General features: G+C 44.9%; 1 protein-coding gene across 1 annotated transcript in view; it reads left to right on the top strand.

The window, feature by feature from the left end:
- PKP2 (plakophilin 2) overlaps window positions 1-16952 on the top strand; it is a 71011-nt gene that overhangs the window by 12013 nt on the left and 42046 nt on the right. The window contains exons 3-4 of the mRNA XM_056846582.1: window positions 3141-3823; window positions 4930-5065. Coding sequence (XP_056702560.1) covers window positions 3141-3823; window positions 4930-5065 — 819 coding nt within the window. The remainder of the gene's footprint in view (window positions 1-3140; window positions 3824-4929; window positions 5066-16952) is intronic.

Raw genomic sequence — 16952 nt, forward strand, 5'->3', positions numbered from 1 at the left:
TGGTTTTTAGTTTTGTTTTGTTTTTTATGAAAAAATATAATTAGGAAATGAACGCACACTCTCCGTATTTAATTAGGTTCCTTTCTGAGAATGTCTACTGGTTTTGTCATGTTTTTGGTTTGATGATCATACACAGTGTTATGACTTCATGAACACAAGTAATCACTGTTTTCTCTTGGTAACACAATTCAAGAAACCAATTCAAAAGAGCCAAGCAACTGTTAAATACAACATCCGACCAGGAAAAAAACCTGATGCTTATTTCAGACACTGGAGCTTTTGATTTTACATGAGCCAAGAGGAATTCTGCCTTTGTTTATATTCATCAGACACATGGTGGCCTCTGTAGACTGAAACCATCTTGGTTGGTTGAAGTTAAGTACATGCTAGATTTTAATTACAGTGTCTGAATTTATCTAATTACTTGCTTTGCTTTGCCCCTTTCTCCACTATCAATGGAATACCTTGCACCTGCCTAATAATGCCCCTCTGTGTTTTCCTGCCACAGAATTAAAAAAAAAAAAAAACACTGATTCAGGTAACTTTAATGTTAGGTTACAGCAATGGATGGGCAGGTAGTCTGGGAAAGTGTTGGAATGGGAAACTAATACAAGTTACTGATGAAAACCCAAGAGAAGATTTATTTAAGGAAACTGAAATACCTTGCAAGCTGCATGGGTCCAGTCAGGTAGCCCTCTTCAAGCTTTTGTGGAACCAGGCAACATTTTGCCCATTAGTCCCACCCCTATCCTCCATTCATCCCAAGATGTCATAGTTCCACTATACACTGCATTGGTCAGGCCGCATCTGAAGTATTGTGCGCAGTTCTGAAGGCCTCACTTCAAAAAGGATGTGGACAGAATGGAGCGGGTTCAGAGAAGAGCGACAAGGGTGATCAGGGACCTGGAGACCCTGATTTCCCTACAAGGAAAGGCTGAGGGAGTTGGGAATGTTTAGTCTGGAGAAGAAGAGGTTGAAGGGCGGCTTGATTGCTCTCTTTAAGTCTTTGAAGGGCTGTCACTCAGAGGAGGGCAGGGAGCCGTTTCTGTTGGCAGCAGAGGATAGGACTCGCAATAATGGGTTTAAATTGCAGGGGGGTAAGGTACCAACTAGATACGAGGGGGGAAATTTTTACAGTGTTGTTTGACAGTGGAATCAGCTACGTAAGGAGGTGGTGAGCTCCTCCTCACTGGCTATCTTTAAGCAGAGGCTGGACAAGCACTTGTCAGGGATGCTCTAGGCTGATCCTGCATTAAGCAGAGGATTGGACTAGATGGCCTGTACGGCCCCTTCCAACTCTGTGATTCTATGATTCTAAGTGGCAAAAGGCAAATATACTTGATGTAAGGATCAGAAAAGGGAAGGGAACTGTCCAAAGGCACAGATCTCAAAAAGACAGGAGGAAAATGTGATGGTGCTAGAGGAGGAACTGGTATGCTAGGAGAATAAAGACTCCAGCCTCTATTCAGGACTCTCAGATGCTTCGGGAGAACCCTGCAGCTAACTGACACTGATATACAAACCGGCTCAACCAGTGCTTGCCATAAGGCTACGCTGGAAGTGCTGCCTGCTCTGAGGAGTTAGGAACGTGTCTATCCACTATTGCATCTACTGTGCCCTTTTCACTTCTGTTCAGTTCAAATGACTGCCCTAGCGCTTCACAGCTCTCTGCTGCATATATTGGCTTGGAACCCACCTAGTTTTCTGCAGGCACAAAGAAGGGTGGTTTCTGCTGATTCCGCCCTCCTGCAGCAGCCCAAGACACACCCCAAAATGCTGCACCTGGGGGGTACAGGGAACCCCCAGCAATAGCTTGGGGGATTGGAGTTCTTCCTCAGGAGGGGGGAATCAGTGGAAATCACCCCCTCTTTGCACCTGTGGAAATCTGGGTGGGATCCAAGCCAGCATAAGCATCTCTCATCCTGTATTACTGCTTTCACCTGTTAAGCGTTTCTGGCACTTTTTAGTGCACTGTCATTAAAATAGGTGGAATTCAGTGGAGGTGAGCACAGGACTGTCAAGAGAGTATCCATCTTGGAAGATTTTTCCAGCCTGAACTAGTTGCCACAGAAGGTCGGACCAGAACCTACGGGTTAAAATTAAATCAAAAGAGCTTCCATCTAGACATTAGGAAGAATTTTCTAACAGAGTGGTTCCTCAGTGGAACAGGCTTCCTTGGGAGGGGGTAAGTGCTCCTTTTCTGGAGGTTTTCAAGCATAGGCTAGATGGCCATCTGTCAGCAATGCTGATTCTAGGACAGGCAGTTCATGAGAGGGAGGGCATCTTGGCCATCTTCTGGGCATGGAGTAGGGGTCACTGGGTGTCTGTGTGGGGGAGGTAGTTGTGAAATTCCTGCATTGTGCAGGGGGTTGGATTAGATGACCCTGTTGGTCCCTTCCACCTCTATGATTCTATGAGCTCTGCCTCTTGCAGGTGTAGAATTCACTCCCCCAAATCAGCCTTCCTCAAGGACAGGTTCCCAGGCAGGCTTAACTGGATCATGCGTTTCAGCTGTGAATCTCACTTGGTAGGGGGCAATTTGCTCATTCCCTGGAAACTTCCATGAAGACAGCCCTATGGTTGGTTGTGGAGGTCAGGAGATTAGGGCTAGCTTTCTCCATAAGTGTAGCTAGTAAGAATAGTCTCTTATCCTTATGAGACCCTGGAGAGCCACTGCCAGTCTGAGTAGACAATGCTGACTTCAATAGACTAAGGGACTGATTCAGTATAAGGCAGTTTCATGTGATCCCTTTCCCCCCCCCTTACCCCTCCTGGCTGCCAGAAAGACACTTGTATTAAGCTCTGGAAACTTTATGCCTAGAGAACTAACTGTGTTGTGTTAGGACTTCAGTAAGTAGACAGCAAGTTAGCTTTGTTGTTTTTCCATGCATCCTGCCATCACTGAACTGTATGCCTTGTTTTAATATCTTTTTCTAAATTTTCTCTAATAAAGCTCGTTTTAACTTTTAATTGGGTGAGTTTACCAAACCCAGGTGAGCTTGGTTGCGATACCACACAGCGGCTGGCCTGTTGCTACAAGGACTGAACCAAATTACAGGGTGTTGTTTTTTCCATAGTTTACCTCCATACCTTTCTGTTGACTGGTGTTATTTCTGGTTTTTGTTTTTGTTTTTTAACAGAAAAACTCCCCAGTTACTTATGAAAATGGCTGGGGTCCTCGAAGTGTGCAGTACAATTCATACAAGTCCATGGAAGAGAGGTCTCAAAGGCAGCCCCTGAAGAGACTAGAGGTTTCTCCTGATGGTCCCGACAAGTTGGCTTATCTACAGAATGGCCTGCAGTACAGCAGAGGTCTCAGTCTACGGCCTGGAGAAAGCTGGAGATCCAGTATTGTGCCACCGAGATATGCTCGCTCTGAGGCTGGTGGCTATGGTAGCTCCAGCCTTTTACATAGAGGGAGCGGCTTCCAAAGGCATTTCTATGTGGGGCCTGCCCATGAGACCATGGTCGACAGTGTCCCTACCAGCCCAAGAGTGCCAGTCTATCAGCAAATTAGGAATAGTCGTAGCATGACCAACCTTTTGGATAAAGAGAGCTACCAGAATTCTGATGCTGCTGTGGGACAAGTCAGGTCACCCATGACTTCCCAAATGGGATCTCAATACAGGCAGTCGATGAGGTCCAGTTGGCATCAGAGTACCTTCCAGACACAGGGCCAGAGGGAGGCCTCTCAGCGAGGTTCAGTCACCAGTGCTACAGCTGAGACGGGTGGGAAGAGGATAACAGCAGCTATGGCAGCCGTATCAGGAAGTGGTCTCTTAGAGCAAGAAAGAGTAGCCACCACCAGCAGGTCTCAACTTGGGTAAGTTTTAGCCTTGTGCTACTTTTTTTTTTTAGGCTACTGTTATCAACATATAAGAGCATGCTGTTAGTCATTATGAGCACCTTGTGCTGTAAGCACCATGTACATGTAAGCACAAACATAACAAGAGCTCTGCTGGATCAGACCTTGGTCCATCTATCCGAATTCATACAGTGGCCAACTGGGAGTTGAGTGATAAACAGCCCTTTACGATGTGGCGCTTCTGGGTGTAAACCGGAAGTGACGTGTTGCTGCAGGCAGGCCCGCGTGGCCCGCCGACCCTCAGCTGGTCAATGGGCAGCCAGGTGGATTGGCGGGGGTTTGCCCGCCACCACCTGGTACTTGGCAACCATAGCGTGGGGAGGGGGGCTGAAATCTGTCAATCGAGCTTTGACACATTTTGCATCTGTTAAATTGGGTTCTAGGTCAAAAAATCTTATGCCATGATTAGGGTTGCCAGCTGTGGGTTGGGAAATACCTGGGGTAGAACCTAGGGAGTGTTGGGTTTGGGGAGGGGAGGGACCTTGACAGGGTATAATGCCTTAGAGTTCACCTTCCAAAGCAGCCATTTTCTCCAGGGGAACTGATCTTTGTCATCTGGAGATCAACTGTAATAGTGAGAGATTTCCAGCTACCACCTGCAGGTGGGCAACCCTAGCTGGAGAGCCAGCATGGTGTAGTGGTTAAGAGCGGTGGTTTGGAGCGGTGGACTCTGATCCGGAGAACCGGGTTTGAATCCCCACTCCTCTGCATGAGTGGCGGAGGCTAATCTGGTAAACTGGAATTGTTTCCCCACTCCTATACACGAAGCCAGCTGGGTGACCTTGGGCTAGTCACACTCTCTCAGCCCCACCTACCTCACAGGGTGTCTGTTGTGGGGAGGGGAAGGGAAGGGGATTGTAAGCCGGTTCTCTACCCTTAAGTGGTAGAGAAAGTCGGCATATAAAAACCAACTCTTCTTCTTTTTCTTCTTTTGCCTCTAAGGTGCCACAAGATTCTCTTGTTGTTCTTCAAGGCAGAAGAGCTATTTACAAACTGACAACCATTGGCTTAGTTACGCATCTTCACTGTCGTGACTTACTAAGTTTTTATGTTGAATCACTCAGGAGTCCAGAAGAGGAGATGACTCTGGAGCTTGCTGTACGTATACTGCAAACTGAGAAGGCCTCATCCCCTCGAGTCCTTACAGCTATTGTTTTTATACAGCATGAGAGCTTCCAGAGAGCAGATGCCAGGAGGAAAGTGAGTAACAATTAACCCCTCAATGGACTTTCAGGGGATACTCTTGCATGAGAATTATTGTGCCCGTTGTCCATATAGGAGAATATGGGAGCTAAAATTAAACCTCTGTATCCTATTCTCTGTTGTCCTCCATCTTTGTTACGGAATATCTGTTATGGAACAGGGAAAGTAGGGTTCAAATCCCTGCATAGGCAGAAACTCCGTGATTAGGCTAGTCACAATCTCTCTACCCAGTCTACATCATATGGCTGTTGTGATGAGGATATAATGGGGAGGGGAGAGGCCATGAATACTGCCGCAAGTTCCTTGGAAGAAAGGGATAAAAATGAAATGAGTTTCATGAAATTCCATTGCTGAAATTGGTCTTCTAGTATTTTCACAGAGGATTTTTCCTGCTGTATATGTGAGACCATGTTGCTGATGACCTGGGAAGGCCGAATACCTGTTTTCTTGTGTGTGTGTGCGCGCGTTCGTGCCATGGACAGGGTGTTGTAGTTTCTCCTCCTTAAAAAAAAACAATTCTAAGCTGTGCAAAAGAATTGCTTTTTGGGTCCAAGGCATACCATTTGTACCAGCCTGAGTTCTAGGTTCCCCCATTGCTGCCCTAGCATAAGGTTCCTTATGGGCTATCCATGGCTACTAGTCACAATGAATACTGTCATGATGCATATCTATTCTCTCCAAGTGCAAAGGAGAATGAATGCCTATTAGGTGCTTTAGAACATAGTTAGGATAATGCTGCTGCAGTTGTCGTTTGTGGGCTTCCTAGAGGCATCTGATTGGCCACTGTGAACAGACTCCTGGACTTGATGGGCCTTGGTCTGATCCAGCATATCCTTTTTTAAGTTCTTATGTTCCTTTCTCAGAGAATTTTCAGTCTTTCTTCATAAATTACCATGTATCTCATGCTGAATAAAAATCACGTGTAATACGTAAAAACATTTTTTAAAAATAAGAGAAAGCATCCCAGTCCTAACGTGAAAACAAAACAAAATGAAGAAGCTATAAAGCTAGTTTATTATTTTTCTGTTTGCCAAAACTCACAAGGGGCCAAATGCTTTTCTGCAGGGGCTCTTAAAGAGTCCAAGATGTGGCGTGTTTAGTTTGGGCCGCCCATGCCTCCAGGAAGCCCATGTAACTCCTAGGCAGAATTCAGATGCAGACAAAGAAACTCTCTAGCACCTGTCCCTCCTCTTAAAGAAGAAGGAAAAACTTTGAGACTCTAGGAAATCAATGAGAGGATCTTCCCAGCATCTAAATTTCAACTGTGCAGGCTCTGATTCAGATTTGTGGCCATATGAAGGGGTTGAATTCTTGAATCCTGGAAAGGTTTTGCCTAATAAAACTGTCCCTCAAGGGGGGAAAAAAAGACATGCAGACATCTTTTGCATGTCTTTTTTCGTTCCAAAGGTAAGAGCAATATGGTTCAATGTGCAAAACCTTACAGGAATGGAAAGAATAATCCCCTCTCACCTTATCATGCAGTTCTGTTTTTTTTAAAACCCTAAAACTTCCAACCTAGGGAATCAGATTAGTAAGGTGACCAAATGCAAAGGATGATGGGGTTCCTCTGCCTTTTGCATGTTCTGTAGCAGAGTGCATCTCAAAAGGTGCAGTTTTTCTCACTCTATGACCAAGTTGAACCAGTTGTCTTGGAAACAACTGTTAATTCTGGAGCCTGCTGTCCTTTACAGGTTGTCACAGAAACAGATCAGATATTTGTAGCGCAGTGCATAAGCCATTAGACTTTTGTTAGAACTGGGGTGATCAGAATTCAAATTCTGACTCTGCCCTTGTTCACAACCTAGGTCACAACCATCCCAATTATTCAGGGTAGCTCAGCAACTCCTGATGCCAAAATCTGAGCCTTTATTATCTCAAGAAAAGACAATTATGTGTGGTAGTTTTGTCAAGTTTTTTGCTTGTAAAGTATCAAGAGTACACTTTGATCTGGAAGTTAATTGTAACATAGGCAACCAGAAGAAAGGCCTAATACACCACCTTGTCTATATATGGACCATCTTGACCCAGTTTCCATGATGGATGTTGATAAGATCCTGGGATTGGTCTTTCACCTGCCCTTTCTGTGCAAAGTAATTGAGAGAACAGTACTGCACAAACTCCAGACCTTCTTGAGTAATTCATCTACTCTAGACTCTTTTCAGTCTGGCTTCAGGCCAGGCTATGGGACAGAGATGGCTCTATTAGCTTTAGTTGATGACCTCTGTTTGAGTATAGACAAAGGGCATGCCTCTCTATTGGCTCTTATTGGACTTATCTGCAGCCTTTGACACAGTAGATCATACCACCTTGTTGAGATGCTTAGAGGCAGAAGCAAGTATCAGAAGATCCATGCTGAACTCATTCAAATAATTCTTCATGGATTGGACTCAAAGGGTTACTACTGCAAACCAGTTATCATCAGAATGGGACGTACCCTGTGGAGTTCAACAGGGTGCAATTCTATCCCCCATGCTTTCCAATCTCTATGTGAAGCCCTTAGGACAAATCATTTGTAGCTTTGGGGTTGGTTGTCATCAATATGTGGATGATACTCAGCACCAGCTGGGTGACCTTGGGCTAGTCACACTCTCAGCGCCACCTACCTCACAGGGTGTCTGTTGTGGGGAGGGGAAGGGAAGGTGATTGTAAGCCGGTTTGATTCTCCCTTAAGTGGGAGAGAAAGTCGACATATAAAACCCAACTCTTCTTCTTATCCAAATATATCCTGGTGATGCATTAGAGTTCCTAAATAACTGCCAGGCTGCTATGGTAAATTGGCTAAGAGTTAACAAATTGAAAGTAAACCCTGAAAAGACAGAAGTGCTGTTGGTTGGGAAGGCGAAGATCTTGAGGGACACTGTGCTCCCCGCTTTTGATGGAGTTCAGCTGACCCTTGCTGACTGGGTTAAGAGCCTTGGGGTTATACTGGATCCAATGTTATTACTAAAGAAGCATGTTAATTCAGCTGCAAAAAAAGGCTTTCTCCCAACGTAACTTAGCCCATACGATGGCCCCTTACGGCTGATCTGGCTGCCTTGGATCTGTGCCTCAGTAACATTGAGACTAGACTAATGCACTGCAGATTGGTCTCCCCTTAAAATTAATTCAGAAAGTCCAATTGGTGCAGAGTGCTGCAGCTCAGATATTATCGGGAGCTAGATGAAGCATTATTCCCATCCTGCAGGCCCTTCGTTGGCTGCCCATCAGTTACCAGGCTCAATCTAAGGTATGAGCTATTACAGACAAAGCCCTTCATGGCCTTGGACCATCATATCTGCCAGACTGCCTCTCCCCTATGTGCTGCCACAATAGCTTCACTCATTGGAGCAGGGCCTTCTGCTGGTGTGAACCTGCAAATGGGCAAAACTGCACATACACGTGCCTTCTCCGTTGTGGCCCCCACCTTATGGAATGGCCTGCCTAGGGTTGCCAACCTCCAGGTTCTAGCTGGAGATCTCCTGCTATTACAACTGATCTCCAGCCGATAGAGATCAGTTGCTGGAGAAAATGGCCGCTTTGGCAATTGAACTCTATGGCGTTGAAGTCCTTCCCTCCCCAAACCCTGCCCTCCTCAGGCTCTGCCCCAAAAACCTCCCGCCGGTGGTGAAGAGGGACATGGCAATCCTAGGCCTGCCTGAGGAGGTCAGGAAGGCTCCTACACTCCTGGCTTTGCACAAAGTATGCAAAACTGTATTATTCAAGAGGGCTTTTCTGTGCAGGCAATCAGGAGGCACTGTACAAAATGATTCACAAAGTTACTTGCATAAATTATAGTATATACTGTACTATATATTATACTATAAATTATATGCTATAATTTATAGTACATAGTAGTATAGACTGCAGTCTATACTACTGTGTATGCCTTGCTGTAAGTAGGATCCTACTGTATAAATCTGCATCATTTAATGTGTCATGTTAATACTTTGCTTTGCTTCAGTTCTGTTTTTAGATTTCTGGTAGATTCTACAACCCTCATCCTATTACATTGTTATTTTCATGGCTATGAAAATGTTAATTAAAAAGCAAGAGGGAAGGCAAAAACAGCACGCAGTCCGCACAAGCCCTCCCCAAGAGAGCCTGGCTCTAAACAGCCCAACAATTAACAGGCTAGGGCAGTGATGGCGAACCTTTTAGAGACCGAGTGCCCAAACTGCAACCAAAAACCCACTTATTTATCGCCGAGTGCCAATGCGGCAATTTAACCTGAATACCACCCCCAGAGGGGGCCCAGAGGGAGAGGCTAGGGTTGCCAAGTTCCTCTTCGCCATGAGTGGGAGGTTTTTGAGGTGGCGCCTGAGGAGGGCGGGGTTTGGGGAAGGACTTCAGTGCCATAGAGTCCAATTGCCAAAGTGGCAATTTTTTCCAGGGGAGCTGATCTCTATTGGTTGGAGATCACCTGTAATAGCAGATCTCCAGCTAGTACCTGGAGATTGGCAACTAATTCCTTAGTGTTTTCTCTCTACATATCAAGACAAATGGAAAGGTGTTTGGAGGATAGCTTGTGGGCACTTCAAAGGTGGAATAGGACTGCACGCCCCTCCGCCCGCACAGACCCAGAGGGTGCCGGAGAAGCCGCTGGAGGGAAAGAAGGAAGGAAGGAAAGAAGGGAAGGGAGGGGGAAAGGGAAGGAAGGGAGGGAGAGAAAGAAAGAAAAAGAGAGAGAAAGGGAGAAAGAAATGGAGCAAGGGAGAGAAAGAAAAGGACAGAGGGAGACAGAAAAAGAAAGAGGCCATTTATGCATGGGAGGTTTTGCCTTGGATTTGCCACTCGGTGGGGCGCGGCAGCAGGCTTGTGAGAGGCGAGCAGGGTGGGGCAGAGGGCGCCTCCTTCGCACCCACCGACCAGCCATGCCCCTCCGCCCGCACAGGCCCAGAGGGAGCCGGAGAAGCCGCCGGCCATGCCGAGTGTGAGCGCTCGGCTTCTGTTCCCCGCTCTCCCACCCGCCTGGCTGGCCGCGCACGCTCCAGCGGCGGCAATGGCGGCAGCTTCTGTGGGAGAGTCCGGGGGCCACCGCCAATCATGTCGGAGGTTCCCCACCCCTGGGCTACAGCCTCCCCCATCCGGGGTGGGGCAGAGCCGGAAAGACCAGTGGCTTGGAGGAACCGTGTGTGCCGGCAGAAAGGGCTACGCGTGCCGGAAGTGGCACCCGTGCCATAGGTTCGCCAACACGGGGCTAGGGTAACCTGACTCTGGACTTGGATTTTGCCCCCTCTTGTACTGATGCCTTGGACTTTGACACAACAGTGCTCAACCTTGGACTGATTTACTGACTACATTTCCCGCCTTCGGCCCTTTTATCTCCCTGCTTCAGGACAAGGAGCTCACCACCACCCTAGGTAGCCGATGCCACTGCTGAACTACTCTTACTGTTTTAAAAAAATTCCTAATATACAGACAGTTCCTTTCCGCCCATAATTTAAACCCATTATTGCAAGTCCTATCCTCTGCGGCTAACAGGAACAGCTTCCTGCCTGCCTCTAAGTGACAGCCTTTCAAACTACTTCTCAAAATAAGCTCTTCCAAAATAAACTCTCCCAAACAAATCCCTTTCATTATCAGCACCTCTGCTGGGAACACTTTGTCCCAATCTGAAAAAGTTCTGCTGTGTTCTACCATCCGCTCTCTCCTACTTCTAAGCAAAGACCTGGTTTGCCAAACATATTTTTCAGCACACACTTAAGTCATCTGCAGTTATAATGGGCTTCAGCTTATCACTGCTAGAACTCAAAAACAGCGAGGTAGCCTTCCCCTGACCTGAAACCAACCTTCAGTGTCAGGACAGATAGCCATGTTAGTCTGTCTGTAGCAGTAGAAAAGCGCAAGAGTCCAGAAGCACCTTAAAGACCAACACAATTTCTGGCAGGGAAAGAGCTTTTGTGAGTCACAGCTCACTGCTTCTGATATATCTGAAGATACTGTGTTAGTCTGATATATCTGAAGATACTGTGTTAGTCTTTAAGGTGCTGCTGGACTTTTGCTCTTTTCTACTTCGGTGTCAGCTAGGGTTGCCAACCTCCCACATTTTCTGGAAAAAGGACAGGGACACTGACATGCAGTTTGTTTGTTTGTTTGCAATTTGGCAGCTACATAAAAATATACATACTTATGTAGAAAGAATATTATGCCAGCAGGAGGCTAAATTTATCCACCTATTTAAATCAGTCCATCCTTATGGATTGAATTCCTCCATGGATCTATCTAGTTATATGTAATAATTCTCCTCATACTGTTTCATTTACAGCAATTTTCTTTAAATAATTGCCTGTCATGCAGGTCTACTATAGATATGGGTAGTCAGCATAGTAACAAAGGAAACACTGTGATGAAAGTTTTTAAAGAATACTTACCATGAACACTTACCGTACATCATTGAAACACCTGTTTGTGGATAATTGCTATATTAGAATTGTCATTGGGCTTTGTATTAATGGACATAAGAGTCATACTCCATGAACTGCAAAGTTGCGGTCGGGTGAGTAGAAATTTCAAGACGAAATATTGATGTTAGTTTCATTGTTGTGCTGAGAGATGGGGTTGTGGATATTATTATACTTTCATTATTGTTATAGATAAAAGGAATATATAGTCTGAAGAAGCCAGGGAAACAAGATAAAAATCGGGGTCTTGCCATATCATATTATATTATATTTGGCAACGCTTAAGCTGTGCACAGCAGCGACAGCAACGCTCAGCTGGGAACAGCAGCGATATTTCTAAGGAACCTTTCCCGATTGGCCAGCAATAATCAGCTGACTACTGGAGCAAGCGCATCTCTTTGGCATTCGCGGCGCGAAGGATCCACGCAGCCACGTTGAATTTAACGTTTAAAAATCCCTGGCGAACTACATTCCTTAACAGTGGTTACTACACAGTTAAGATTTTGATCTGCAAACGGCATGGGACTGCAACGGAATGGATCTCGTTGATCTCAGGGGACTCTGTGCGTTCTGTATACAATCAACACCCGTTTGCCATATACTGTGTAATTGTATGAGAAACAGCTCACTGTATCATTATTTTGTATGCTAGCACTATTGTCTTGTATAAGTAAGAAAGTACCTCAAGAGTAGTAAAATTAATTAACATTCTAGTGGCTGCGTACTGATGATTTTTTCCTTAGGGATTTTTGCATAATTTCTACTTCCTATTTGTTTGAACCTCCAGGTAGGGACAGGGGTTCTCCTGGACTTCAGACTACAGAGATCAGTTCTCCTGGAGAAAATGGCAGCTTTGAAGGGTGGACTGTGTAGCATCACATCCTTACTCAGGTCCCTCCCCAAACTCCAGCCTCCTTAAGCTCCCTCCCCAAATCTCCACGAATTCCCAACCCGGAGTCGGCAACCCTAATGCCAGGACTATGATATATGGGACCTGTTTTTTTATTATTTTTATGTTTGTCTATGTCCTTCACATTAATGTTCATTTGTGACTTGGTTCAGACAACACACAAAGCTCTGGTTTATTGTATGTATAGTTAGGTTGCGATACCAGTATTTGGTTGGTTCAGCTGTTGATTTGCCCTAACCAATTCTGGTTTTATCACTGTTGCTCTTTCCTTCGCAGCACTGACATCACCGCGTATTGTGGTGAGCGCAACAGTGTGGGGAAAGTTAGAATTAAGCCAGGATGCCTGTGTTTCCACACAATACAAAACCAAAGATATAAGACTAATTGTTCTTGTTGCTCTCACCTGGATATTTTGCTCCACCTTGCTTCTAAACTGGGACACTGTTTTGGGGAGCATCGGCATGAGGTTGTCACCTACTTTTCCCCCTACTTTCCCACAGTCTTTCCCACATGTGGTTAGGTACAAACTTGCCGTAAAGACTGCAGTCCAAGTACACGGCATATTGTGTGGACTAAAAAGTGTGCATTATTATTTTATTATTATTATTTTTTCCGCCCATATTAGCACTGTTATACTTGCATGCACACACACCCTACTGGCATAAATTTGATATAGCGAAGGGGATAGGTCTGAAGATGGTACTTTACCAAGGGCAATGCTGGATGGTTGGGTTAGCTGTTACCAGGGGAACAGTTATGGCCCCCTGTGGAATGCACTTTCTGAGGACACCCGTGTTTTGCGGGACTTGCTTGGTTTCCTCAGGGCTTGCAAGGCCGAATTGTTCAGGTTAGCCTTTGGAGGTTAAAAAGCAACGATGGGTGCAAGGGAGTAGAATTTAAAATGCAATTATTAAAGTACCCCTACACGTTTCGCACAGTCTTCTTCAGGGGGATTTTTCTCTGCACAAGCATGCTTGGGCAGAGAAAGAGCCCCCTGAAGAAGACTGTGCGAAACGTGTAGGGGTACTTCAATGATTAAATTTTAAATTCTATTCCCTTGCACCCATCGTTGCTTTTTGTCTTTGTTTTGTTTTGGTGCGGCCCCCTCTTTTTCTCGTTTGGAGGTTAACCAGATATTCTGGGCTGCTTTGATATTGGTATGGTGCCGAGTTATATATCTTAATTTTATATGTATTGTCTGATTTTTATTGGTTTTAACTTATTTATTATGATGTTGTTTAAGTGTTGCAAGTTTGGGTGAGCGGCAACTAAAAAAAATCTAATAAATATATATTTTAAGGCAGTCTAAAAGAACCATCATGCTTAGCGCTTTTTAAACTGATGGAAGATAGGCTATTACAAAGTACTGCATAAAGCCAGGCATTGAAAGGTCTTCAACCGTGTGGATGGAGAGAGACCCACCAAGTAATATTGCTATGAGAAGAGGGAAAGTTTCAAACATGTCCTTCTTTCCATCTGTGAAGTGTGGTAAAGGGTGGTTGAGTACATTTCATTACTTCTATAACTGTGAAAAGGGCTTCCGGTTTCCGGCGTGATACTGCAGGACGCTCAAGGCTTTCTATGACTGTAATTTTTTTAAGGAGCTCACCTTCGGATATGATTCTATTATTTTACTATATGGGGGTGGGGGACAGCCGTAGCTACAAGTCCACTGCAGTGAACGTCTTCTGGTTTTGCTGTTCCAGGACTGCAGACTACCATCTATCTTTTCACCTCCTGAATGCTGATTCTCTGACCTTAGGCAGTTCATGAGAGGGAGGGCATCTCGACCATCTTCTGGGCATGGAGTAGGGGTCACTGGGGATGTGTGGGGGAGGTAGTTGTGAAATTTCTGCATTGTCCAGGGGGTTGGACTAGATGACCCTGGTGATCCCTTCCAACTCTATGATTCTATGATTAGGAGATCAGAAAATTAGAGAGGGACTGTGGCTCAGTGGTAGAGCATCTGCTTGGCATGCAGAAGGTCTCAGGTTCAATCCCCGGCATCTCCAGTTAAAGGGACTAGGCAGGTAGGTGATGTGAAAGACCTCTGCCTGAGACCCTGGAGAGCCGCTGCTAGTCTGAGCAGACAATACTGACTTTGATGGACCAAGGATCTGATTCAGTATAAAGATGCTTCATGTGTTGTTCGTGTGTGTGTTCTGTGCTGGTCTACTCAGAATCCTAGTCAATGAGGCTTACTTCCAGAAAGTTGTCCTTGTGATTGCACTATTGGACCAGAGTCAAAGGAATACCAACTATCTGTATGTGATGAGGATGACATACCTTAGATAGCACGTAAACCTTGGGCGTAGGAGAGGATAAACAAAAACATCCTTCGTGTGCTTCAGTTCTCTCGAGCAGGAGAGGCAAATCTGCAATTCTTTCGGCCAGAACAGAAGGATTTGAAAGGAGCGGGGAATGAGTAGGCAGCATATTTGAGTGAAAACAAAAACTGGTGTTCTCAGATTGCCTCTTGAGCACCGCGAGGGTAAGAGGAGTCTTTGTTACATTTCACCTTTCCCTGTTCTCAGCACCTGCCAGTTAAATTCTTCATTCTTCAGCAAAGCTCTTCACCTCTGCTAGGGGAGAGATCGCATTTCCATGTTTTTATGCATGCCTTCTGATTATACAAGGATAGGTTTGTCCATGAGAGAATCAGTATTGAATTATGCAACTCTTGCTTTGAAGCATCTCTTATTGTGCCTTCCCTTACTGCGAAACATTTTGCTTCTTTAAAAAGGTACTTGTTAAGCAAACTTTCAGAGGGTAGCTTTGTTGATCTGCAGTAGAACAACTAGATTTGAGTCCAGTAGCACCTTAGAGACCTGCAAGCTTTTGTGGGATATGTGCTTTTGAGAGTCAAAGCTCCCTTTGTCAGGTATCTGATGAAGGGAACTTTGACTCTCAAAAGCTCATACCCCCTCTCTGAGGTGCTACTGGACTCAAATCTAGTTGCAAAGCATAATATTCCATTTTTCAAAACTGTTTGGCTTCTGGGACAAATTTTACTAGACCTAACAATAATTAAGAGGGTTTAAAAAAAAAAAAAGAAGCAGTTTCACAATCCTATCTTGGTTGGTTGGTTTTTGTAATTCGATGTCTGCTAGACTTGTAGCCTCCACTTAGCCATGACATGGAAGGGCAGAAACCAATCAATACAATAATACACACATGCTCCTAATTTTTTAAAAAAATGTTTTTTTTTTTGAAGTGATATCAGCACTGCAGGCAACCATGTTTGTGCAGACGTTTAGAATGATTACACTAGGGAAGGATTGATGTCAGCCGTTCACATGCATGGTGTTTCAGGTGCTCAGATTTGACCACAACTTTGTGGGCTTCAGTTGTTTGTCCAATCTTAAGAACATAAGAAAAGCCCTGCTGGATCAGACCCAGGCCCATCAAGCCCAGCAGTGTGTTCACACAGTGGCCAAATAGGTGCTTCTAGGAAGCCCACGAACAAGACAACTGCAGCAGCAGCACCCTGCCTGTGTTCCACCGCACCCAAGATAACGGGCATGCTCCTCTGATTTTGGAGATAATAGGTATGCATCATGACTAGTATCCATTTTAACTAGTAGCCATGAATACCCCTTTCCTCCATGAACATGTCCACTCCCCTTCCAAGTTGGCAGCCATCACCACATTTTGGGGCAGGGAGTTCCACAATTTAATCTTACAAGGTTGAGTGTTGTTGTTTTTTAGAATTCTATAGCCTTTTTAAACCCCAGCAGGTTAGCGAGAAAAGAACATTCTTAGTTACAGACATTCATGCTTTAGTAAATTGACCCAGACTAGTTAATAGCAATGCACTCTACATTGGACTGCTTTTGAAGACCTATCAGGAACTCCATTTGGTCCAAAATGTAGTGGTGAGGTCATTATAAGTGGAACTTGAAGAATGAAGTATATACTTCCAGTACTATATCAACTTTACTGACTACCAGTGGACTTCTGGGTCCAATTCAAAGCATTGGTACTCACGCTTAAAGCCCTGAACATTTTGGGGCCAAGATATCTTGAGGACCACTTCCTCTTATATGTACTGACACAACAGGTTTAACCTGTGGTTTAGAATCCCAGTTTGTGGGTAAGGAAGACAAGACACCACACTTAGTTAAAATGTCCCCAGTCCAGGCATTGCAACAAATGTAATTAGAGTGAAGGGTTCCTAAAACTCCATCTCTGCTCCATGTTCTAAAAGAAACGGGAAAGGGCACATAAATCTAGGAACAGGGCAGGTTTGTTCTTGTCACAAAAAAAACTAGAATGAATTTGTGACTTCTGAATACAGTCAGTTGATGGACGGATTACGGTTCAGTGAAAAAACGACTTAACTTAGAGGAAGTCTTAGGCTGGAGAAGGCTTCAAACTTTACTCAGAGGAGTGGTAGGATACATGCCAAGAACCTGAACAGTCATGAGTGCCTCCTTACTTCTAGGTCTGATACTTTCCAAACTGAACTGCACAATTTGCCTATTTCAGGAGACTTTCACTAACATGCTGATAACCCCTTGAGTTAAGCATTTCTGTATCAAAATTAATGGTCCTGGCTTAACAACTGTCATTCCTACTGACTTCCAAACATTAG

This window comes from Euleptes europaea, chromosome 3, assembly GCF_029931775.1.
Source record: "Euleptes europaea isolate rEulEur1 chromosome 3, rEulEur1.hap1, whole genome shotgun sequence".
In the NCBI taxonomy this organism is placed as follows: Eukaryota; Metazoa; Chordata; class Lepidosauria; order Squamata; family Sphaerodactylidae; genus Euleptes; species Euleptes europaea.